Below are 26,394 nucleotides of genomic sequence, written 5' to 3'. Positions count from 1 at the left end.
GAGGTCAGCCCTGAAATCAGAGGGCCAAGGCGTCTCACAAGTGACAAAGCAAAACTGAAAGAACAGGATGGGTGAGGCATGATCCATATTAGATTTAAGTATTCGAGTAATATTTAAATAAAGGCAGCATCTTCAATTCCCCGCTCTGCCTGCTGCTAGCACAGTGCCTATGCACAGAGGGTATGGAATGAAAGACCGAGTCCCTATCCCCATCCCCACATGACAGCGGCCGAGCTGCCATGGGCTTCACTCATCACTGCCACAGCTCAATTTTCTCTCCTCTCCACATGCCAACTCTGCAAATTCCACGAAGGTGAACTGTGTGCATCTTACCCACCGGTCCATGCCCAGAAACGAGCACACACCTATCACATTCTCCCAGCATAAGAATTGCTAAATGAGTGAACAACTGATGAATGACTCTGCTCTGGGAAAGGAGACGTCTGGGATGGGGAATCGCAGGCAAGAGATTTCAAGGAGTTCAACATGCGCCGCGTAGGTGCTAAGACAGGCCCTAGAGTCCCAGACAAGAGGCCTGTCCGAGGCGCGTGGTCAATTTCCACCTCCCCAAACTCTCGCAGATGTTTTCTGAGATCTGACCTCATGATATCCATTTGTCTGTGAGACCTGGTCTTAGAAATCCACTGTTAAAAGTGCTGGACTCTGAGCTGCCAGGAGGGAGCACGGGTTTATAAACCCAAAGGCCACAAGGTCACGCCACTTGTTTCCAAAGCATTGCCATTACCTGGCAGAGCGAAACTGGCCAACTGGCCATCTAACAGACCCATTATCCGTGTAGCTAGCAGAGGTTACATTACATTAGCTCGATTTCAGCCCAAAGTGGAAGACTGTGCTGAAAGACTGTGTTTCAGCCCAAAGTGGAAGACTGGGCAACTGACCAGCTGCAACTAGGTCAAGAGCTGGTGGTGTTCCAGGAATTGGAACAGGACGCTGCAGAGACCCCGCTTCCCAAGGTCCTCCCAACCCTATTTCAAAGGACTCTTAGCATCACTTAGCTTCAGAATCTGCTTTCCCAACAAATAGACGAAATTTAGGGTTTTTTTTTTTTTTAAGATTTTTATTTATTTATTCACGAGAGACACAGAGAGAGAGAGAGAGGCAGAGCCACAGACAGAGGGAGAAGCAGGCCCCCTGCGGGGAGCCCGACGTGGGACTCGATCCCGGGGCTCCGGGGTCACGGCCCGGGCTGCAGGCGGCGCTCCACCGCTGCCCCGACATTTAGATTGTTTTCAAGTTTCCAGCAGTCCAGGATACAAAGGGGGCAAGCACACGAGCCCGGAGACTCCCGGAGGCCGCCTGCTCGTCCTGGTTTCCTCGGCCTCCTCGGGGGACGCTCCCAGCCCCAGGACCTGCAGGGGTGCAGCCCCCGGGACACAGCGCCAACCTCGGCCGGGCCTCCGCTCCTCCAGAGGGCGCTCTCCAGACTGCGAGCGCCAGGGGCCCCGGACGCATTTCCGCCCAGACGCATCCTTTCCTCGCGGCAACCTCCTAGGGGGTCCCCGTGACGCATTTCCGGTTGCCGACGCACGTGCGCCTCGAGCGGAAGTGGCGTCAACCCGGTAGCCGAGTGGTGGCGCCGCGCTGAGGGCGCCTTGCCGCCACCATGTCCCATCTACCCATGAAACTCCTGCGCAAGAAGATAGAGAAACGGAATCTCAAGTTGCGCCAGCGAAACCTGAAGCTCCAGGGTGAGTGCGCCGCGAGGACCCGGGGGCCTGGGGACGGGGCCGGGGGGCCGGTGGCTGCGCGGAGCCCGCCCCTGGGCCGCGTGTGCCTGGCCCGTCTCCTGGGCCCCCCCGCGCGGGGCCGCTCTCCCGAGCCTCAGTTGCTCCGCACAGAGTCGGAGCAGGAGCGGGACGCCCGGGGCTTCTAACCGGGCCTCCAGCCGGGCCCCCAGCTCCAGCAGCTTTTCCCGCGTCTGCCTCCTCCTGGCTTCCTCGCGTCGCCTCGTCTCCCCTCCCCCCCCGCCCCACCCCCTAGGCCCGTTTCCAGTCAGACACGTGGAACTTGCTCATCTGCACGCACCTTCTTTCAGATCATCTGGTTAATGTCTGCGTTGCTTCAAAGGAAGCTCCTTGGCTGTCTTGGTGGGATTGGCTTCCCCTCCCCTCGTCCATCCTCTCTCGGTCCGGTTTGCAGCTCTGCCAGTGCCTCCTGCACGTGTCCAGCGCGAGCCCTCCATTCCCTCGCACCCAACTCTAGGTCATGAATTCCTCAGCCGCCTCCAGGTGTTTGCATCCTTCATAAAGACTCACTTACCTGTCGGTCACCTTGCTTACCTGCCTCGTTTGCAGCCCTCCGTTCCTAACAGGGAGCCAGAGGTCTTGAAGTTAACCGCTTTTGGATCCCGTGTAACCTCAGCCCCCGAGGGCAGTGTTGGGAGGCATCATTCCGTACCCTCCTTGGACTTCAGCAGAGATGAGTTGCTTGAAAGGAAACCTGAAGAGGGCAGGTTGTGGGTTTTAGAAATGGGGTGTGTGTGTGTGTGTTTCTGATGCCTATGGATAGTGCAGCACTGCTAACAATTGAGATTTTAAGAAGTGTTGTTACTTTTTATCCTATATAAACGGAAACTTTTTAAAAGACATCCTCAGGCATATATATATATATATATATGGTAAATACGGGGACCAATAAGTGAATTTTCAATTCACTGCTGCAGAGGAAAATTAATGTTGAGTGTTTCGAAATTATAGAAGCAGCAGTTGTGTGAATAGGTGACAGTCTTTTCTGATCTATCCATGAGCCGTGTATATATATCAAATACCTGATATTAACGTGTATTTGTAGCTACCGTTGTCTGGCCCCATCCATTCAGATGTTTAACTTCACTGAAATTTTGCTGTCTCAGATTTTTTTTTTTTTTTAAGATTTTACAGAGAGAGAGAGAGGCAGAGACACAGGCAGAGGGAGAAGCAGGCTCCATGCAGGGAGCCCGATGTGGGACTGGATCCAGGGTCTCCAGGATTACGCCCTGGGCTGCAGGTGGCACTAAACCGCTGAGCCACCCGGGCTGCCCAGCTGTCTCAGATTGTTAACTCCATAAGGACAGAGACACGGTTTTTTGAAGTTGAATCGATGTAGCATTTCCTTTTCCAGCATTTTTCGTTAAAGGAAACTTCCCTTAATTTTGTAGAAGAATGCCATAAACTTAAGTGGTTTTAACAATGTACATGAAAGGGAATTAAAAGCTAAATCATTTCAGTCACAGACACCATGAAGTTTCTAACCTGAGATTCCAGCGTTTTAAGCAAACCTTCCCTTTGTCACGATGTGTTTTCCGTTTTTAAACAGGGGCCTCGGATGTGAGCTTACCAGAAACACAAAATGGAGATGTGTCTGAAGAAACAGTGGGAGGTGGGAAGGTTAAAAAATCTCTCAAACAGTCTGTGAACGTGGGCTCGTCAGAAGCCCAGAATGGAGAAGTAGCTAAAAAAACAGTGGTAACTGTACAAATTAGAAAGAAAAAAAAGAAATCTACCATAATAGTCAATGGAGAAGCAGCAACACAGCCTCCCAATTCAGAATCAAAAAAAAAGAAGAAGAAAAAGAGAAAAATGGTGGATGATGCTGGGCCTGGTAAGTACTTCAGTTTCTTTGAACTTCAGGCATTGAAACAGTTTTCACAGTGTCACCATCCTTTTGTTATAATTTATTCATAACAACATGCAAGAATCCTTATACTCACTGGGATACCAGAAAATAACTTAGCAGCAAAAAGAAGTAGGGTGAGAGCTGGGATGTAACATTTATATAAGACACTGAGAAATGTGTCCTTTTGTATTTCCTAATGACTGAAGGAAACCTCATGCTTCAATAAAAGCCTCCTTTGAATTCTAGAAATTTGCTCTTTTTTGACAATTGGCTAGGTTTTTAAACAGACCAAATTATGGCACAGTATTTTAGGTTTATTACCTATTTTCAAACAAATGTGGCATTACACTAAAGACATCTGGGCTGGTACATTTCTTTTTTTTTCTTTTTTTTTTTTTTTTAAATGATAGTCGCACAGAGAGAGAGAGAGAGAGGCAGAGACACAAACAGAGGGAGAAGCAGGCTCCATGCACCGGGAGCCTGACGTGGGATTTGATCCCAGGTCTCCAGGACCGCGCCCTGGGCCAAAGGCAGGCGCTAAACCACTGTGCCACCCAGGGATCCCTGGGCTGGTACATTTCTATCTTCTTGGGCCTTTATTTCAGAGGACTTTGCATTAATGATTATTTTTACTTACCCCCCCCCCTTTTCTTTTTTACTCCCAGTTTTTTTTTTCCTACCATAAATTCTCCTCTTGAAAGGAGACTTAGTAATAATTTGGATATGCAGCTGCAGCGTGTATGTAAAAAGAGCGGGTAACTTCTGTATAAATGGAATGTTAACTTCTTTTTTTTTTTTTTATATATATATTTTTTTTTTTTTTTAATTTTATTTATTTATGATAGTCATACAGAGAGAAAGAGAGAGAGGCAGAGACACAGGCAGAGGGAGAAGCAGGCTCCATGCGCCGGGAGCCTGATGTGGGATTCGATCCCGGGTCTCCAGGATCGCACCCTGGGCCAAAGGCAGGCGCCAAACCGCTGCGCCACCCAGGGATCCCGGAATGTTAACTTCTAAGTGAGTAGGATAGCCAGGATAGGAGGAAGCCAGCTTCTTTTGGAAGATAGTTAGATTTGGATAAGCTTATATGAAGGACAGGCCTTTTAATTGAGATGTGAACAAGCAGAGATTTCAAGGGGGACTATAACAGGTGTCAAACTATTCAGTCCACTGCCTACTTTTGGGAATAAAGCTTTATTAGAACACCACAGTGCCTCTTTGTTTACTTGGTCTTTATTAGGGCAAGCTATATGGCCTACAAAACCTATAATGTTTACTCTGGACTTTTATAGAAAAAGTTTGTCAATGCCTGGGTTAGAACTTCGTATTCATCTAACTTAACTGAAATTAAGATTCCGTTTAGAAAGGAGCTTTGGATTTTTCCAAACATGCCTAGCCATCCTCATGCTGCCTGTAGATTGACCATTTCCCAGAAGGAGAGTAGTCAGATGCAAGGAAGAGGCCAGTCCTGAGCCACAGAGTCCTGAGTTCTGGTCCAGGTCAGTTCTGTTCTAACTAGTATAACTAGCTACCATGAATTTATAAAAAGCCCTGCATGATAGTTAACGCATTTGATCCCGAGTGGAACATTTAAGAGTTGATGGGAGGTAAGGCTGGAGGAGTAGTTTAGGGCCCTGCTAGGAAAGCTGTGTGTAGAAGTGAAATGTCAGGAGGCCTTCCCCCTGCCTCCTCTCCCCACTTAGTTTCCGGGAGCTGCCAGTCACCCAGCTAAGGGAATTGTTGCACTTGCACTGAGGTCTCTAGTAACGTGAAGAGCCTTTGGGATTTCTGCTCATCTTTATACCACAGCTAGCTTTCATGAAAGATTTATATTTAATGGAATAGTAGGACAAATTAGTGCTTTTTAAGAGTTTGAAAAACCATTAATTATAGCCCTTTTTTCCCTTCTGTGAAATACATAGAATCTGATGTAGTTAGTATATTTAAATTGTTTCAACTTTCCAAAAATGTCTTGGTCACTTAAGATGCTACAATAGGCCTAAAAAATACAGTTTGTTGGTCAATCTCCATGTCCCCCCTGTAGATTACATGTACATTAATTACATGTAATTAAATCCTTAGTCATGAAAAAGACATTCTTCACATCTTGAAACCAGAAATGTGTTAAGCTTTTGAAAACATGCCTCTTTGCATTACAGATCTTTTTATTTTGTGATCCATTTGGTGTTATATTTTAACAAAAAAATGGGGGGGGGTGTCCTTTAAAACCAAAGATACCAAAAAATCAAAAACTGAAGACAAAGGGAACTCTGAAGAAGGGACCCAGGCTCCTGAAGAGACAGAAAACAATGGGGAGAAGCCAGATGATGAGGAAGAGGACAGTGAAGTGCCCAGCCTACCCTTGGGACTGACAGGTAACTTGAGAAAGTTTTCCACAGAAACCTTAAACATGTCATGCCTTCTGGATTCTAGGATTTGAAGTTTCAGTTGTGATTTTTAATTTACCTAGAACAACTATATGCAAAATTTTTTTATCTAGCTGCTGCTTTATCTACTTAGTGTGCCTTAGTTCTTGTTATTTTTTTTTTTTCCTTTTATGCATTCCTAGCACTAAATATTTTGATAAGCACACCAACAGCTTCTCGGGTCCTCTAGTCCTTTGGTTTATTGTCTTCTAAAGATCATTCCATTTTGTAGTAGGAAGATCGTTGGCCCTCAAGTCTAGAGATCAGAGGTTTAAGTAATGCTGGCCCAGTTACTAGTAAGGAAGGATGAAATTCACATTATTAAGGGATTTTGGCCAGGGTAACTTCCTTTGGCCTCTGTTTCTTTATAAGGTCAAAAGTTTGGGCAAAATCACTTGATCCAAACCAGAAATGTATAAGAATTCCTTGGGTTTTTCAGTTTGGGTTTTTTTGTTGTTGTTAAAATACTGAGGCCTGATAACCCTGGGCTTATTTAATCAAAATTCAAAGGTTATGGCAGCAGTTCTCCAGGGCAATTTTACTTCCAGGAGGGGTGACCATGTCATCCCAGTTTACCCAGAACTTGACTAGTTTTTGCATCTGATGTTCTGCATCCCATAAACCTCCTCTGTCCCAGATAAGCCTTGAAGGGTGACTTTCCACATGTTTGGTTCTTAGAACTGAGGGCAGGCCACTGTCATTTAGTGGGTAGAGGTCAGGGAGGCTGCAGAACACCTGATAATACATGGACAGCCTCACAACAAAGAATTATTCAGGCCAAGGTGGACAATAACCTGGCTGATCAGCAGAGCATGTGTGGGGTGGGGGCTCCCCCAGATGATTTTGGTATCTTCCCCTGCTCAAGAATCATGCACATTTGACATGTGGGTTCAGTCTAACGGTGTGTGGCTATATCTGACCTTCTTAGTTTTTTTTGGAGTGAGATTAAATCGTGGTTGACTTCATACTCAGTATCTATTATACTGGATGCTTTCCATTTGCATTTCAGATTTCCTAAATATTTAATATCTCTGAACCACCCCCATGCTTGGTATTTTCATTTCATACAAGCCCCTTGATTATACCTCCTCTCCATCCTTTACTATTTTGTTACAAGATAGGTTCTAGACTTTACACGGCCATCAGCAGTGGAGAAACTTCAAAAAAGGATCTTTATCTTAGTATTGTATAGAAATGGTTGAGGTTTAGTCCTTACTGGAAAAGGTTTTTCTAAGTTTGATTCCCACCCAGTGATGTTTGCAAACAGCAGAACTATTTTACATAACTATAGCAGCATTAACTTAGAAGATAAATTTGCTAACGATAAACCTTCTTTTATTTAGGAGCTTTTGAGGATACTTCATTTGCTTCTCTTTCTAGTCTTGTTAATGAGAACACTCTGAAGGCAATAAAAGAAATGGGTTTTACAAACATGACTGAAATTCAGCATAAAAGTATCAGACCACTTCTGGAAGGCAGGTATGATTAGATTATCATTGATGTTTGGTCATTAGTGCCTATTTTTAGCACTAGTCGTTTAGAAGAAATTGGGAACATATTCTCTTGGTTTTGCAACAACAAAAGTGTTTATGTTTCATTAAAGGCATTAAGTTACTGATGTTTGAAGAAAAGTGTTTCTGTTTCATAACAATTCTTATTTCTGAGTTAGGTATTTAACCTCTGTGATTGATTTCAGTGATAAAGAAGCTAGGGACTTTTTCTTACTCATTTTCTAGTCTTGATGTCTAAAATGTGATAGTACATAGTAGATATTGAGTAAATGCTTGTTGAGTAAGGAGGCTGTCTATTCCTTTCCATTTTTAATATTTAGGGATCTCCTAGCGGCTGCAAAAACAGGCAGTGGCAAAACGCTGGCATTTCTCATCCCTGCAGTTGAACTCATTGTCAAGTTAAAGTTCATGCCTAGGAATGGTGAGTTTCTGATCTGATTGTTTTTGCCAGTATCTCACTAGAAGTTTATTGTAGCTATTGAGGACTCCTGGTGATAACAGCGGAACTTTTACCATCTGTCATTTTTTGCCTTTTAGGAACAGGAGTTCTTATTCTCTCACCTACTAGGGAACTGGCCATGCAGACTTTTGGTGTTCTTAAAGAGCTAATGACGCACCATGTTCACACATACGGGTTAATAATGGGTGGCAGCAACAGATCTGCTGAAGCACAGAAACTTGGTAACGGGATCAACATCATTGTGGCCACCCCAGGCCGTCTCCTGGACCACATGCAGGCAAGCCAACACTAGTATGGGGTACCCTGTCTCGTTGTCTGTGTGAAACCTAAACCTGACAGCTAATCAGTTTTTGCTTTTGTCTTGTTAGAATACCCCAGGGTTTATGTATAAAAATCTACAGTGTCTGGTTATTGATGAGGCTGATCGTATCTTGGATGTTGGGTTTGAAGAGGAATTAAAACAAATTATTAAACTTCTGCCAAGTAAGTAGGTAATATCTGCATGTGGTTTGCAGAGTAGTTGTTGGAAATGGATGAGGGTTGTTCGTCTATGAAAACTGTTAATACTGTAATTTTAATAGAGCCAAGTGAAGTGGTTGTGCCAGTCACCCTGGAGAGAGTTTGCAATACGAGCATCAGACTTATCAGTAACTTCTTGCAGTGGTTTTGCTACTTTAGAGGTTATAATGCAAGTCAGACAGTCCTAACATAGGTCGACTCCCATCTGCCCCCACTACCCCTTTTCCCTTTTCTCACCCAATCTGACATCTCCTGGGTAGCCACAAAGGTGTTGCCTTCTGTATTGTATTTGAGTTGTCCATACCTTCATTACTGTACTTGCAACATTATGAACTGTTTATGTCTATAATAAGGTCATGATTCCATTTATTATATGGTTTTTAATGCTTTATTGAAGTATAATTGATATTGCAAATGTCTGTACATGTTTTAAATATACGATTTAAGTTTTGACATGTTTACACCTGTGAAACCGGTCACCCCTATCAGTAGAGAAAACATTCTTTCACCATTAAGTATTATCATGTTAGCTATAGATTTTTTTTTTGTAGCTACCCTTTACCAGATGGAGAATGAGAATGATCCCTTCTGTTCCTGATGTTCTGAGATTTTTTTGTTTTTATCTGCATATATTACATTGCTTTTATTAATCCTGAGTGGCATGCTACAGATACCGTACAATGTGTACATTTATTCATTACAAAATGGCTTCCAAACCATTAGAAATGAAATTGCAGTAACAGCATAAAACAGGACAGTAACATCACAATCAGATGTTAAATCTATCAAATGCTTTTACCCTACTAAATTAGATGTTTTTTCCTTTAAATTTTAAATCTGTTAATATAGTAACTTCTATCGGTTAACTTTTAGATATTAAACACTTGAAGTAAACCCCACTTGATCGTGATTCATTATTCTATGTGCTATATTCAACTTTGGTAAATTTTTGTTTAAAAGTTTTCTTTAAAAGATTGTGTCATAAATCATTATTGGGTTTGGTATCAGGGTAATGGCTGGCATCAAAGAATGAGTTGGGAAGTAACTCTTCAAATCCTGGAGAGATTGTGCAGAATTGGTAATATTGGTAATATTTTCTACTTAAATGTTTGATGGAATTCACCAATTGAAGTCTTTGGAGCTGGATTTTTCTTTACGTAACATTTTTTTTTTTTTAAGATTTTATTTATTTATTCAGGAGAGACATAGAGAGGCAGAGACACAGGCAGAGGGAGAAGCAGGCTCCATGCAGGAAGCCTGATGCGGGACTCGATCCTGGGACTCTGGGATCATGCCCTGAGCCAAAGGCAGATGCTCAACCACTGAGCCACCCAGGCATCCCTTTACGTAACATTTTTAACTACGAGTTCTATAATAGATACAAAGCTATTCAGGATTTCTATTTAATCTCAAGTGAGCTTTAGCCATTTGTCTTTCAAGGAAATTTTCCATTTTATCTAAGTTGTTACATTTATAGTCATAAAAGTTGTTCGTGATACTCCCTTCTTAATATGTAGTGATATCACCTGTCCAATTCCTGATAGTTCTACTCAGTATTTCTAGTTGTGAAGTGATGCTAAAGATTCCCTGAAATAGTTGGGTTATTTTTATATGTATCTGTTTCAGCACGCAGGCAAACTATGCTCTTTTCTGCCACACAAACTCGAAAAGTTGAAGACTTGGCAAGGATTTCTTTGAAAAAGGAGCCATTGTATGTTGGTGTTGATGACGATAAAGCCAATGCAACAGTGGATGGTCTTGAGCAGGTACTTTTCGTCAAGATCTTACATTTAAGGATCATTTTTGGTGTATATTTGTAGTTGTTTTGATCATCCAAAAAGCGGATGGATTAATGAACTTTAATTCAGATACAGTGAATTGGGTTATTGTCTCACTGGCATCATGAATCTTGAACTTTGAATAGTTTGGTCAGCTCTCTTTATTCTGTCTCTTAATACTGTTTGCCGCAAGAAGACTTTAATCCCTACAGATTGTAAATGCAGTTAAGAAAAGAAGCGTATTGGGATGCCTGGATAGCTCAGTGGTTCAGCATCTGCCTTTGGCTCAGGTTGTGATCCCAGGGTACTGGAATCAAATACCACATCAGGCACCCCAGGAGGAGCCTGCTTCTTTCTCTGCCTATGTCTCTGCATTTCTGTGTCTCTCATGAATAAATAAAATCTTTTTGTAAAAATAAGTGTGTTAGTGATCTACTCTAAGATACAAGGTGAGTTAGCAGATGGAGAGGCTGGTTTCAGGCACACTACTGTGAAAAGATGGAAATGAGGTGACATTGAGATCCAAATTAGGTAGACTCAAAACAGAACTTTGAGTCTTCTGATGAAAAACTATTTCAAATAACGATCTCATTTAAAAACTTTTTGTTGGTTGTATATTTTAAAAGATGTATTCACTCAGCTTTGTTATCTTCTTTAGGACAGTGTACTTTTGCTGTAGTTATTTGAGATCTTGCTATTAAGGACCTTTATAAAAATGAAGCATTGCTTATGCTTTGATGGTTCCAACGAGTAGGTGTTACTTTATTATGGCTGCACAAACTGGTAACCAGAAGTCTATAATCTCAGAAATACGGAAAGTATTGGTATCCAGTGTTTGCACCCAATAAAAAGAACCAGAAGAGCTAAAATTAGTGTCAGTTTATGCTTTGTTTTAATAAAGACAGTAATTTTGGTACAGGTAAGGCACGATGGTGTATATGGAATGTTTATTTGTGCTCTCCAAATTATATTGGTTTATGAACCTGAAAATGTCTGATTATTTTTATCTATTTACTTGAACCACTTCTAGGGATATGTTGTTTGTCCCTCAGAAAAGAGGTTCCTTCTGCTCTTTACATTCCTTAAGAAGAACCGGAAGAAGAAACTGATGGTCTTCTTTTCCTCCTGTAAGTCCGTGAAATACCACTATGAGTTGCTGAACTACATCGATTTGCCTGTCTTGGCCATTCATGTAAGTGATCATCATGAGTTTAGTAAAACACAGTTAACACTTACCCAGTCGTATAGATTGTGGGTTTGTGGTATCGCTCTCTAAATGTGGAATGATCCCATGTGGAGGGAGCTTTGCTGGGTATGAAAGGGTAGGGACCACAAAGGGGTAAGACATACCACCGACTTAAGGAAATAAGATATAGGCCAGAGAGTGAAATTGAAATGAAGCAGGTTAACAACTCCGTAGCTGGGGGGTTCTTGTACAATTAGACCTCCTAGAAATGACCTCAAGTTTCCAGCTCTAATAGATGCTTTGATTTGATTCTAGGGAAGGCAGAAGCAAAATAAGCGTACAACCACATTCTTCCAGTTCTGCAATGCTGATTCGGGGATATTGTTGTGTACAGACGTGGCAGCTAGAGGGCTGGATATTCCTGAAGTTGACTGGATTGTTCAGTATGACCCTCCAGATGACCCCAAGGTAACTGGCATCCACGGTGGCTCTACATTAAGGAATGAGCTTTCCGGTTTCCCTGAGACCTACAGTATTTCATACTCAAAGGTGTATCCCATAGTCATTCAGGTCATGTTTTACTCTGCACTGACCGTGGTATTTCTCTGGTGCTGATGATATTTAGGGCTTTTGCAGGCCCCAAAAGGAACATGTAAGATTTGAGAGGCCTCAGTGAGGTTGGAGTTAGGAATGTCATGTGCTTGGAATGGTCTATTAAGAGCAGTAGATGTTAGAAGAAAATAAAATCTGCTTCCAGAAATAGGTAGGATTCTGTGCCTACGTAGTAAAATAAATTTTAAATATTTTCAACAAGCAATAGATTACATAAATTGTCAGCTAGCAGGAAAACACGTTGAAAACGTTATTTTGAAGATGAAGCACACTTAGCAGTCATTAGATCACAAAGTTAATGTGAAGATCAGGTCCAGTGAGTATTGGGCCTCGGTCATTGCGCTGTTACCTCTTTGGTCATGGCACATGCAGAAGCCGGGGACATGGCCATGGTGTGTGTGGCACCGCCCTGTGGGAGGAGCACCATCTAATCCAGATGTGCTGACACGCTTCTGTTCGCCACCATGCAGGTCCTAGAAAGGCAGGTTCCCATGGAACTTGATGTATTAATTCAGGTTTTCTTTCTCCCATCAAAGGAATATATTCATCGTGTGGGAAGAACAGCCAGAGGCCTAAATGGAAGAGGTCACGCCTTGCTCATCTTACGCCCTGAAGAGTTGGGTTTCCTTCGTTACTTGAAGCAATCCAAGGTAAAGATCTTGGTTTGGAAAATTTTAAGTGGAACCAGTGCCTCTTGATAGGAATTGTGTGCCAATGCCAATGGCTTTAAGCACCATTTCTGGATGGGTCTGAGGTATCGGGAGTCACTGCGGTGCTATGGGAACAAAGCAGTTAGGTTGGGCAAGGGAGATTCAGTGTGGGTCTGGCCTCACATGAACAGCCCTTGACCTCTTGTCAGGCAGTGTGTCCCAGCGTCCCCAGGCGCTGTCCCTTTCCCTGGCTCTGTTTGAAAACATCTCTGCCTCTCCTAAGCATCTTCACACCTGGTCACCTCCACCTGCCCTCCCTTGCTACAGCCTTGTTTTCATGATGACTCCATTCACTCCTGCTTCTTCCTCCTCCTCCTTCTGTACCCTTCTCATTGACTCTGTTTTACCTCTGTCTCTCCCATTACCATCTCAAGTCTCCCAGTAAAAAAAAAAACTTCAACCCTAAAACACACTTTCCTTCTCCCTTTGTCATTGCTGCTGATGATTGCCTTTCTTCCTTCTGTTTTGGAAAGGTTTTGGGTTTTTTTCCTCTATTTACTCTCCACTCACCCTGATCCCCAGCCCACCCTCATCTGGCTCTGGCCTCCAATCTTGTGTACACCCATCAAGCCTTCTCTTGACACTCTCCCCTGCTTTGGCCTCCCTTGCCACTGTATTACCAGGTGGATTTTCTTCCACCTTGTAGGTATGTTCAATTCCCTGAAATGGCCTTTGCACCTTTTCCCTAGAATGCCTTTTTCTCGATCTTTAGGATGCTTCTGTTTTAGTGAGCTGTGCTGTCTTGTGGGATGCCATCACTGATCTCCTGTGGTTTGTGTTCCCACACCGCAAGTGCTCATCCAACTGTCGTCTTACCCCCTACCTGTCTTCTCTGCAAGACAGGCCCTGAGGGTGGCGTCCAGAACTTGGTGGCTATTTTTCCAGCACCTCTCCAAGGTCTGGCATTTTTACAGTTATCTAATATGTGATGACTGGTGAGAGATCCTTCTTGTAGGAGTATGTGGTCTTCATGAGCTCTGGTATCACAGACCCCAGTCACGGGGCAACATGGTCCTAAAACAGCCTTCGACACGGAGGGCCTAGTGGTCCTTCTGACTGGAAGCATCGGGCTGCCTCATGTTAGATCCATAGAGGTCCTTCTGTAGAGAAAAGGGCTTTGTTTATTCACTTTCCCTGTCCAGTTCCTCACCTTTCCTTTCAGGAAGGTTCCTCAGCACAATGCATGTGAAGGTAGCAGAAGTAGGAAAGCTTTCCTTTGGCTTCAGGAGACCAGAGGAGCAGCTGTCTGTCCTGAAGGAGTTGTACATGCTTGGCTGTCCTGGTTCTTCATGGCACGGGATGCTTGTTACTGCTCGATCATCTACATGTCTGATATTGATCCATCCTGGTTTACTAATCTCCATGCTTTTGTTTTCTAGGTTCCATTAAGTGAATTTGAATTTTCCTGGTCCAAGATTTCTGACATTCAGTCTCAGGTATGTTTGGTATTTATGTTTGTGTGTTTTTGTTTAAAAAAAAAAAAAAAAGTTTGTGAGGAAGAAGTAGCCTCAGTTGGTAATCATTGTCCTCTGACTTTACCCTTTCATAAACCAGGTTTGTACTGTGTGATCTTTTAGGGTTCTTGCTATGCTGTTTACCGGGTTCCTGTGTTCCCTACCTTATTTCTGTTTATACCTTACAAGAACTTTGTCATTATTCTTACTGTGCCCTGATTTTGTAAGTATTAGAAAACTTGGATCAAGTGCATTGGGACAAATTTTTTTTACAGGATGGTTTTATTCTAATATATATGAAGTTTGCTTTGTATTTTATTGAAACCAGTGTCTTCTTCATTTCAGCTTGAAAAATTGATTGAAAAGAACTACTTTCTTCATAAGTCAGCGCAGGAGGCATATAAGTCCTACATTCGAGCATATGATTCCCATTCTCTGAAACAAATCTTCAATGTTAATAACTTAAATTTGCCTCAAGTTGCTCTGTCTTTTGGTTTCAAGGTGCCTCCTTTTGTTGATCTGAGTATCCTTTTTTTGTTGTTAGGAACTCACCGAGAAACTGAGAGTCAGTTGACAGAGGGGCATTTGGGATTAGCGTTTGGTTTGGTGTCCATTCTGGCTGAGGTCTGGAAGCCCTGAAATTCATTCTGGTCATTATGTGCTTGTCAGTGCTAGCACATGGCGAGTGGGGATGAACTGTCACAATGGAGATTACAGAAACAAGACAGCCTGTGGTTAAAGCCTTTGAAAACAAAGGCAGATGGTGAGAGCCAGAGAGTTGTGCTTTCCAGAGAGAAGCACAGAGAGGTATAGTTGCATGCAGGGTTCAAGTGGTCGTGCGGCTTCCCTGTATGAAGTCGTGGAGAGAAGCACGCCCTGGAGCTGAAAAGAAATGGTGGGACCTTAGTTTTTATCCTCTCAGAGCCATTGAAGGATTTCATACAAGGAAGTTGCAAGACTAGCAAAAGAAAATAACACTTACGTGCTACTCAGGGTAAAAGGCAAAGGAAACAGTTCCAGTTGCTGCTGTTGCAATTGCTAATCTATACTTTATCTTCACGTTTTCCACCAAGAAAACAAACAGTGAAAGTTTGGCCTTAAGTTAGCACCATGACATTGACTCCCAAAGGGACGAGACTAGGGGGTCACCATCCTCATCATAGGCAGTGGGTAAATGCCTGTTGTGATGAATACTTTTTGAATCATGAGGAAGGAAGAGCAACTCCTCCAGTAGCTAAGCATTCCTGAATCCGTTCAGAACAGAGCTGAAAGTCACTTGTTTTGACACTGAGGGTGGTTTTAAATGTGTTTCTATAGACTTGGTGGTTTAGGTCTCAACTTCTTATAAATAAGTGTCTTCAGTTTCTTTGTGCAGAGAAAACAGTATGACTGTTCCAGTGGGCTTAAAAGTCATACCTGCTCGTTTTTGTCCATGGTCACATGGCCACTGTAGACTTCCTGGAGATGTGTCACGTAGGTTTATGGTTACGTTTTCGTGGTGCGGGGAGGGGTTGTGGTAGTGGAACAGCAGTGAATGTGCTGGTTTGTTCTGTGTGGATATTAGAAGATGGGAGTTCATGGTCTTCATGTTGCTTGATTTCCTTAACCTTCCCTTCAGACGTGAAAAGCAACGACGGCAAACTTAAAAAGAGAGGAGGTGGTGGCGGCTTTGGATACCAGAAAGCCAAGAAAGTTGAGAAGTCCAAAATCTTCAAACACATTAGCAAGAAGTCCTCTGACAGCCGGCAGTTCTCCCACTAAAGACACACCTTCCTTGCATCTTGAATAGCTTTGTCCCGAAATGGATTTTTTTCCCTTTTTCTAACTAAGGAATTGTTGTGGCTTCAGGATTGGGACTGGTGAAACAGCAGTATGAATTAATCTTGCAGCACTGGACATGGATACTTCCAGGAAATACGTCTCTTATTTGAGGGGTGTAAAACAGAGTTCAGTTTCTCTAGGTTGCTTAAGGGCAAAGCAAGAGGCATTTTGGCTTTTGTTGTGATGAGAGAGTATTTTAAATCTTTCACCTCCAAATTAGTCATAATTGTTTGGTTTGTTTGGTTTTTTTAGGGGGTTTTATTTTTTTATTTTTATTTTGTATTCAAAATCAGTTAACATATAGCCTATTATTCGGAGGTAGAGTTCAGTGATTCGTCAGTCTTGTGTAACACAGTGCTTGTTGCATCATGTGCCCTCCTTAACGTCCATCGCCCAGTTCAACCTTAGAAGGCAGTAACCTGGTGCACTGAACAGATGCTAGGGGTGGTGACACAGAAGATTGACTCAGGTTTTTTTGGATATGGTTGATTCTTGGACCTTAACCATAGTTCTTGACCTCCCCTGATAATGTTCCTGCGGCTAGGAAGCACCTTATATTAAAGTTGGCATTCGTTTTTATATATGCCAGATTTTAAAGCAATGGGCCTATCTCCCCTTTTTTAAGAGCAAGAAATGTGGGTTGTCATTGTTACTTGAATAAAAGCACCTTTGGCATTCTAACATTTATTGGGAACAGTGGTAATCATATTTTCGAGCCTCATTTATACCAATATAGGTGTAATACTCTGCTCTTCTCCATTTAATAACTTAGCAAACCTTTTTGATAAAGGCACAGAGTGATAACACAGTTCAGTCAACTTTGTTTCAAGTGGTTTGAATTTTGGTGAACCCTTCCAATTCTGCAGAGTACTCAGGCAAAGCATCGTTTTGAGAAAAAGGGCCCCTTTTATGTCTATGAAACAAAAATAGGTTTATGATGAAAATTGGAAAGGAACAGAGTTCAGAAAGAGCAGCAAAGTTGGGGGTTTCATCATGTGGAGTTTTTCTTGTAGGGACTCTTGATTTCCGGAGTGTTTGATGTGTCTTGTTTTATTTCCAGTGCATTTTATAATTATAAAATGGTTATTACATTTTGATCAATTTGAAACCAAAGTTGCTAGCATCATTTTGTTGTGCCAATTAATATTCATAGTTTCCTGTTAAATGTTAGTACACTGAGAACACTGAATATGGAGGACGGAAACAGTCTGACAAAAATAGCATCCCAGTATTAAAAAAAAAAGTGATACTCTGTGTCTGGGCTTGACCACTGTTCCCCTGGCTGGATCTGTCCTGGGGTTCAGGATTTGACTGCTGGACTCCTGGCATTTAACAACTCTTCATCTAAGATATCCAGGAACTTGTTTTCTTTTTTTTTGTTTCAGAAGAAATTATTTCTCAAAAAATACACAAAAACAAAGGGAAATCTTGCTTTTAATCAAAGAGCAGGAGTAAAAACTGAATATTTTCGTGCATAGCCATCTGGTGTTTTGTATATATACTTTTAAATTTTCTATCAGAAGCAAAGTCATCCTCCAGCCCCTACTTGTAAACCGCTTATTTCATAATGTGTCAATTTTCCTGTCATTAAATTAATTACATCGATTTTATATTTCATTTATTACGATGTCTTGTTAACCCTTACTTGGTCTGCCTAGACCAAAGTTCTAGGTACCTGCTCATCACAGAGGGAGTTTCCTGTCTTAGCATGTTTCATGCTCCTGTTTGTCCTGCCATGGGTGACATCCAGTGTAAGGCAGTCTACGAAGATTTTATGAGATAAGTACATTAAAAAAAGGTTGAAAGATTGTTTTTTCTATAATAATGGTTTTTATTTCAGGTACTTACTGAGTCAGGAGGTTCTGCTGGCAGGATGGTCCAGATAAGGGACCTCCATAAAGCCAGTCTTGACCAGTCTTGGCCAGGATTTACATGTGAGGAAGCCACTGACTAGAATCAGATACAGTCAGGGCAGCACCATGTGCAATGCAATGCTCATTTGCCCAAAAGGAAGGAATCCATAGGCTTCTGTTCTGAGAGCACAGCTGCCAGTGGCATATGTTGGAGCTGTTAACTTGACAAGTGGGATTAAGTGGCTTCAGTCAGGAAGGTTAGGCATCATGGGCAGGGAGCCAAGCAGATGACTTGGTGCAAATAGAACCCTCTGAGTCCTCTGGGCTGCCAGGGACAATATGTCATTGCTTATCTAAGTTTGTTTTAGTCTTAACTGACCATGTTGGTGTAAGTAAAGCCAAATTCAAGATACCTCAAAAGGATCTTGTTTATTGAAAAATACTTAGTGGTTAGAAACCCACCAGAGGGTCTGGGTTCAGATTCCAGCCATGCCTCTTTTCTAGGCCTGTTAAGTGAATAAAATAAAATGATAAAACCTACAGCATAAGGTGGTGAGAACTGAATGAACGGAACCACGTAGGAGAGTGCCTGGTGTAAATCTGTACCCGTCAGCTGTCAAGCGCATCCCACAGGAGAGGTTTGCTGTTAAGTAGCATCAGGTACGGGGACTCATTGAAAATCTGGAGCCAGCTTGGACTTTGAAGTATAGACAGGATTTCTGGTAGTCCAGTCTCTTAGAATTGTGATCTGACCCGGGTTTTGGAAAGTGGTCCAGTTCTGCAGCAGCACCTCCTAAGGCAACTGTCAAGTAGATGAATGCAGGTCTCACGGCCATTCTGGGTTGTACCCGGTATTAGGTGGAGGCAGTGATGATGCCTTTGGATGATCATAGGTTGTCATGAATTGAAAGCCTGCTAGGTACCAGAAGACAGGGCTGAGTACGGCCAGACTCTGGCTATGGTCTAGAGAAGGAAAAGAGGTATCCTAAACAATTGCATTCTCGTTTTCCAAGTCATTCAATGGATGGTGATAGAGATGCTAGCCATTTCTAAGCCTGGGAAATCTGCATTCTTGGATTCTGGTAGACATTAGCTGTTGGAAAGGTAATGGAACCTTCCCTGAAGGTAAGCTTTCTGTTCTGGAACAACAGTTCCAAATGGTAGTTGTGCCAGACTGGCTACTTAAGAAATATTATGGTGGTGTAAGATTTTCTTGCCCCATGGCCAGGAGATTGTGATTTAGGCCTTTGGTGGGACGGAAGAACCTCTGGATAGTTCTTGGGCATGGGTAGGTGTGGGAACATCCGTACACATAAAACCCATTAATAAACCTTTTATGTTCTCCTCTTGCAGGGTGAAAACGCCCAGTACAGGAGGTGGTGTTAGGAAGTTTAGTCATCTACAAACCGGGTGGTCCAGAGTAGGCACATAGACCCAGGCTTTCCAGAGGGAACAGCTTTGAGTTTGCTTAAATGGCTTACATGGGAAAAGGCACACTAGGTCAGCATAACAACTATGGCTTTCCTACCGCCTCCTCCAGCCAAAGCCTCCAGATCCCCTGACAGCGTGCCATTCAGTTGGAATGCAGTTGATTGGTCTTGGCACAGGAGATGAAACAGATATGCCTTGACCACTTGTCTAGGACTCAGCATCCTCATCTGTATCTAAGGAGAAATGCGGCAACTTTAACTTGAAGGCACTAGTGGACATTTTTTTGTTGGAGGCGCTGCCCAGCATCTATCTAACCTTCCTGTGTTTAGAGACCATGCCGTTTAAGCCCTGCTGGGTCTTCAAAGCAGTTCCCATCACAAAAGCCTCCTCTGCAGCTCGGACTAGTTTTGATAGGTGAGATAATGCCTGCCCCCGCCTCTGAATGAGGTACTAGTAAAACAGGTGGCAGCTGCCTTATCCCACTCTGAAGGCCACTGTGTCAGGAGCAGAGGTGGTGCTTGCTGGGCCACCCAGGCAACAGTGCTTGATGTCAGCTGGACTGTGGGGGCTACGGCTATCTACAATTGCCATTGTTTCAATTCATCCCTTTTCAGTTTAATTAATTCAGAGTAGCTCTTTGTTGCTTATAACTGAGAATCCCCTCTAATATCTAATGATCCTCAGACTTGGTTTCTGTCTCTCCCTTTGTGGGTAAAATGTCTAGGTTGCTTCCCATCCTTCAGGCTGTCCTTATCCAGAGCTGCCCTGCTCCAGAGTATAGGGGAAATGGTGGATTCAGAGCAAGGCAGGGATTTGGAACATGAAAGGCAAGGATCTGTCAAAGGAAGAGCAAGTGGCAAGCTTGCCACCTCTCGGGACAGATCCTGGAAAAGCTGGTGTAGAACTAGAGGTTTTGGAGGCAGGAGAAGGTGGTACTTTGGCATCAGTCACCCTGCTGGGAAGTGCTGACCCTGGGAAGGGGCAGGCCAACAGTCCTTGGGTGGTCTTGGGCAGCAGTTTCTGGAGGGAGGCAGAACTTGGAATCTCAATTGTACTTGGAGGTCTGCCAAGTTCCCTTGGCTGTAGAGGGAGGCAGAGGAGTCCACCGGATGAAATGCAGTCCTGCACAAGAAGCATTTAGCAGAGTGGAGCAGTCAGGTCTTAGAAATGACAGCTACTGGTACCACTTCCAACCAAGATCATCCGGAAAGGGGGCAGATGGTCAAACAAGAAAAAATAATGTTCTTCAGGACTTAACCTGCTCTCCCCACCATCGCAGTGTCATGGGTTCGGCTGCTTTAGGACAATAAAATGATGGTTCTGTCTTCCTGATTCCAGAGCTCCCCAGCAGAGGGCCTTTGGGGCTGAAAGGGGCAAGGCCCTCATAAGCATGCTGCTCTCCCACTATACCTGTCATAGGATCCTGGAGGTAGGGGTTGATGGGCCTCCGTTTGTGGTAGAGTCGGGGAGCTGCTGCAGATTGGCTCCTCTCCAGCTAGAGAAAAGTGAGTGGTGTAGGGAAGAACAGGAACAAACACTCATCAGGCTCTAACATCTTCAAAGCATGTTCAGGATGCTGAGCTATGGGCCTGACCCCTGGGGAGGCCAGGCTCTGACCTGAGAGCTCCATAGACTTAAACTCCTTTATTCCTGCCTCCAGATGGTCCTGAGAAGGACAGATATCCCCACATTACAAAGAGAAAAAGGAAGCTCAGAAGAGAGTTACTAATAGCTCCTAAGTCAATGGCCTAGCAACTTAGCATTCACAGCACTAGCTCTGTTGTGCTGGAGAGTGCTGTCCCGCTCAGGCCTGCAGCCAGGCCACCATCCCACTCAGCTCCTAGGCCAGCTGTGCAGGGCTTTCTTCTGCAGGAGAGGGAATGCTGGTGTCCTCAGATGCAGACGGGAGAGCCTCGTCAGCACCTGAGATCCTGAATCCTGACAGCTGGCGGTGCTGGGCAAGGACACAAGGTTCAGCTTGCAGCCCGGACGCTCCAGTCCTTAGCTGCCAGGGCGACCAACTTTGAGGAAAATAAATGGGGTTAGAAACCACGTGGGCAGCAGCCTCAACGTTGTTCCCTGTACCGTCTTCCTTCTGCCATTGCCGGTTGAAGGACTTATTTGTATATGTGCACATTTCTCAGGATTCTCAGCAACCATTTGAAAGCGAGAAGCTGCAAAAACCTGGCTTCTGATTTCAGCCTTGGGGCCGTGTTTCACAGCCATAAAAAACGGGTTTAAATGTTAATGGAACTCTGCAGGAACGGAGGGAACTTTTAAGACCAGCTATGTGTCAACCCCAAATTAGACATTCCGTGGCCTCATTGCAGACAATTCTGCAAACCTGATGTGACCAGAAATTAAATTCACCACCATTCCCTGCCTTAGAGAATTGTCCTCTGACAAATCCAGTTGGCTTGGCCCTTTCTCATCTACGATGGAAAGTACAGCAGCTTCCCTTTATGTGTGTGTCTCCTTTCACTCTTCGAAGGGCCTGAGGGTCATACATGGGGACTGAATGGCTGGAAGACTCTGCTTTTGTCCATCTTTCTCCTCCCCTCTTAAGGACCTGCTTCACATGCCTAAATAGGTTTCCACAGCAATATTTTCTGAGCAATAGGTGAACTGAATTGCACTGTGAAAGAAGCCCAGGAGAAAACATTAATAACCTGAGAAAGTCCAAATTCTACAAGTCTTGAGGCTGTTAAAGTGGGAGGGGATGGATGCATTGTCTGGAGGATTGGAAAGTGCTGCCTCCTGCTCACACAACACACATCATGGAAAGCTACAGATCACCTCAATTTCTCCACCTCCTCACTTCCAAACCACCCAACCCAAAAGCTCAAATGACAAAGTAGGGAGGAAGATATTTGTAATTCATATCAAAAAAGAAGTGTTTTGCAAAGGTCTCCTACAGGATTTCTGGATTCCTGTAGAAAGATGGTGGCAGCAGTGCCAGGATAATTTTTGGACTTTTCTGAACCTGCATATAAAAATTGAGCACCTAGAGAGCAATTCTAAAAGGCCAAAGAGAGTTACAACAAAAGTAGGTGACAAGTGTCCCCAAAACGAGTGGGGCAAAGCACCAAACAGCCACAAGACCTACTTGTTACGGGCAAAATACAGGAGGAAGTATACAGCGGCTGATGGACCTGGGAACAGGAGAATGTGGGGCCAGTCGGAGGATAGCAGCTGAGACTGAAGGGTTTTCCCAGTCTATGGTGAGTGAGAGCACAGGCCCACCATAGGGTCTGAGGGGCTGGAGGAGTCGTTTCCCTTTGAGATTTATGTTCTAGTGTTGCTCATGTACCATACAGTTCCCACACTTAGGGTTTTCACACACAAGGTATACAACTACCATCACCTTCAATGTGACAATCTTTCCACTGCCTCAGAGAACCCCAGTACCTGTTGATAGTCACTTCCCATGTCCCCCTGCCCCAGGCCCTGGCAGCCACCATCCACATTTTGTTCTTTTTTTTTTTTTTAATTTATTCATAAGAGACCCAGAGGGAGAAGCAGGCTCCACATAGGGAGCCTGATGAGGGACTCAATCCCAGGACTCCCAAGATCATGCCCTGAGCCAAAGGCAGTCGTTTAACTGCTGAGCCACCCAGGCACCTCCACATTTTGTTCTTAGAGATTGGCTTGTTCTGGACCTTTCATAAAAGTGAAATCATATGATAGGAGGCCCTATGTGTCTGGCTTCTTTCACCTGGCATGTTTTCAAGATTCCTCTGTGTTGCCCAACAACTCTGTACTTCCATTCCTCTTTATGGCCAAATAACAGTCCATGGTATGAATATAACCACATTTTATTTATCCAGTTCTTCACTTATGGACATTGGGGTGGTTCCTATTTTGATTATTATAAACAATGCTGCTATGGACATTTGAGTAAGTTTTTGTGTGGACATTGGTTTTCATTTCTCTTAGGAATGCACCTTGTGGTAGAATTGTTGGACTATGACAGATCTAGAGGGAGATTATAGAAATCAGCCTACCCTGAGTATGGAAGCTGAGAAGTCCCCAATACGCCATCTGCAAACTGGAAGCCAGTGGTATGGTTCAGTCCAGTTCCTGAGGTCTGAGAACCCGGAGAGGATCGAGTGGTGTATGTCCCAGTCCACATCTGAAGGCCCAAGAACCAGGAACACGAATGTCCAAAGGCAGGACATTCTGTCTCCACTCAGAGGGCAGTCCACTCTACCACTACTTTTGTGTACTACTTGGGCCCTCAATGGATTTAATATATGTTTAAAAATTATGTTTTGGATGTACTTGAAAGGGAAAGCCTTCAGAATATTGGAGAGTGTTTTAAACAACGTAGTTGTATGTTGTTTAAATGTATTTGGCTAAGAATGTGGGGTCAGTCCGCTCAGGCCAACATGACCTGCGGGAGAGAGAGGCATTTTTCTGCTCTGTGAGTCAGTAGAGGTGGTGCCCCAGAATCAGGGCACCACTGAATGAGCCCCATGGGTGGGGGTGGGGGGATCCAAGCAAAGGCCATCCTGTGCGCACAGCACTCTCCGTGCCCCGTGGTAACACAGCCCCTCATCAGATGGGTGCTTGTGCAGTAAGAGGAAGCAGGCAAGTGCAAATACCAGGAGCGGAGTCCCATCTGCTTGTTTTCACACCTCAAGGAGGACCTGGGAGAAGAGTTTGGATTACTGATTGCAGAAATCTCACTTCCTCCTCAGAGCCTCCAGGTGCTGCACATGCCCCCTGCTCTGGGAAAAGCCCAACCCTGGAAACCTAGTGTTTGTGCATCCATATGGCCACCACCGTTCTGCGCAGCCACACTACAGCCTTAAAGAGACTTTGGGCTGGAAGCTTCTCCTCCAGGTGGATGCAGGCCAGGCAGCCGCTCCAGGCAAGGGTAGCTTCCTGCTGCTTCAGCTGCCTTCCTTGCACCTTGATGTGCCCGGCAGGGCTGAGCCCACCCCGATGTGGTGGGGAGAGTTGAGCCTGTCTCTGGTGTTTAGTTAAATGTCAAATGTTGAATGTCCAATAGTTTGGATTTATTTACTTATTAGGGAGTTACAATACATTTTCCTTATCTTTTTTAGGCATTTGTATTACTTTGAATTGTCTCCTGAGGACTGCTGACCACTTTTTTCTAACACTTCATTTTGAAAAAATTCAAACATGGCAAAGTTGAAAATAAAAAATTTTAGTAATACCCATGAATTTATCACCACCATTGTACCACTAATGTTTATACCTTCTGTCTGCTTTTGTTTGGAATTTTCTTTTTTTTTCTTGTTGCATCTCTTTCTATATTAACATTATTTATTTATTACCACATGTTCTAGTTCCTTGATGGAAGGATTTCTCTAGTTTATTAACTTCCTCTATTCCATACTTCCACATATGTTGCTCTCTTCATCTTCTATGTTGGTTCGCTTTCCAGGCCTGTCAAAATTCAGGGCCACCCTGTCTGTCTGCAACTGTAACTGCTTCTATATCCTTAGAACATTTGTGCTTTAAGTGAAACAATATACAAATCATGCAGTAATAATTTAATCTATTTATGAAGCAAGGCACTGATCCAGACATCAGGAGTCCCGGCCTACTGTGATTTCAGATTTCACCATTTGGGGCCTCACTTAACTCATCTACAAAATAAGAAAACAGGATTAGATAGCCTTCCTAGATCTGCCATTCTGTGGTACTAATATGGAAAAAGCTAGAATAATAGATTACCTTTTAAATATAAATTAGATTCCAAATTCAGACCATAATGTGGCATATTTATGTAGTTAAACTTTCCCTAGAAAATCCATTAAATCACCCCAAAAAAATACAGCATGAACGTCTCAAGTGACAATTGATGGCCATCAGTGCTAGATTCATTCTGGCCATATTTGCATGCTTGGTGAGAGATTTGACATAAAAATCCGTAAATCCAGACAAAACTGATCTTCCAGAAACAGAAGGCCATTTCCAAGGGGGGGAAATGCTTGTCTCACAGTCAAGTGAGATCCTCACTGTGTGATAGAAACATGAAATATGACAACCAGCTTTGGAGGTGGCAGGTGGACAGCTCCCATGTCACTCTCTTCCTCCGGGGAGCACGCTCAGGAGAGCGAAACTGTGTCTGCTAGGGGGCTTTCATCTGGGATAGGACACTCAAGCCCCAAAAAGGCCTAAAATATAACAGGCTTTTCTCTGTCATCTAATGAGAAGTCTAGGGCTTGGGGATTCAGGGTTGGTCATTCAGGGCTATGTGTGATCTTCTCTGTGGTTTCCTTTGTTCTCTCCTGCTGGTCGCAAAAAGGTTACAGCAGCTCCATGTGAGCTTCACATGGCAATATTTAAAGGCAAGAAGGAAGGCAGGTTTTTAAGTCTCTTTTTTTTTCCCCACTGAGAGGTAAGTATCTTCCTAGATTACCCTAGCAGTTTGTCATTCAACGTGTGGTCCAGGAACCAACAACACTTGAAAGCTTTTTGAAATGAGAAATTCGGACTCCATCCAGACGTGTTGAACCATGATCATTTTCCACAGCAGCTGGACCATTTCATATTCTAGTGGAAAAGTGTAAGAGTTCCAGTTTCTCCACATCCTTGACAATACTTGTTATTTTTTTATTTTTTAAATTATAGCCATCCTATTGGGTATAAAATAGTATCCTGTGAGTTTGGCTTGCATTTCCCTGGTGACTAATATCCTTAAGCCTCTTTTCATTTGCTTGTTACCACTTGTATATCTTCTTTGGGAAAATGACCATTCAGGTCATATGCCCTTTTGAAAAAAAGTGTGTGGTTTTTGTGGTGGATGGTTGTTGTTGAGTTGAAAGAGTTCTTTATTTTAGAATCTAGGCCCTTATGGGACACCTGGGTGACTCAGTGGTTAAGCACCTGCCTTCAGCTCAGGGCATGATCCTGGGGTCCTGGGATCGAGTCCCACATCAGGCTCCCTTCATGGAGTCTGCTTCTCCCTCTGCCTGTGTCTCTGCCTGTCTCTCTCTCTCTCTCTCTTTCTGGAATAAATAAAACCTTTAAAAAAAAAAAAAAA

General features: G+C 43.6%; 1 protein-coding gene across 1 annotated transcript; it reads left to right on the top strand.

The window, feature by feature from the left end:
- The first annotated feature begins 1,547 nt into the window (after window positions 1–1,547).
- DDX18 (DEAD-box helicase 18) lies at window positions 1,548–17,697 on the top strand. Its single transcript, XM_041739747.1, has 14 exons — window positions 1,548–1,709; window positions 3,316–3,600; window positions 5,850–5,990; window positions 7,385–7,520; window positions 7,873–7,973; window positions 8,090–8,289; window positions 8,381–8,495; window positions 10,158–10,297; window positions 11,340–11,501; window positions 11,811–11,963; window positions 12,644–12,757; window positions 14,197–14,253; window positions 14,617–14,794; window positions 15,890–17,697. Exons 1-14 carry the CDS (start codon window positions 1,625–1,627, stop codon window positions 16,030–16,032), a joined length of 2,010 nt encoding a protein of 669 aa, XP_041595681.1. The 5' UTR covers window positions 1,548–1,624; the 3' UTR covers window positions 16,033–17,697.
- Window positions 17,698–26,394: the final 8,697 nt, after the last annotated feature.

Source organism: Vulpes lagopus, chromosome 24 (assembly GCF_018345385.1).
Source record: "Vulpes lagopus strain Blue_001 chromosome 24, ASM1834538v1, whole genome shotgun sequence".
In the NCBI taxonomy this organism is placed as follows: domain Eukaryota; kingdom Metazoa; phylum Chordata; class Mammalia; order Carnivora; family Canidae; genus Vulpes; species Vulpes lagopus.
This window is presented reverse-complemented; position numbering and strand designations above follow the sequence as displayed.

What these genes read in the sequence shown, in the direction of transcription:
- DDX18 (XM_041739747.1), top strand. Translation starts at nt 1,625, where the DNA reads ATGTCCCATCTACCCATGAAACTCCTGCGCAAGAAGATAGAGAAACGG. An exon ending in CAGTGGATGGTCTTGAGCAG is followed by an intron (nt 10,298 to 11,339) that starts GTACTTTTCGTC and finishes AACCACTTCTAG; the next exon opens with GGATATGTTGTTTGTCCCTC. An exon ending in GTTACTTGAAGCAATCCAAG is followed by an intron (nt 12,758 to 14,196) that starts GTAAAGATCTTG and finishes TTTGTTTTCTAG; the next exon opens with GTTCCATTAAGTGAATTTGA.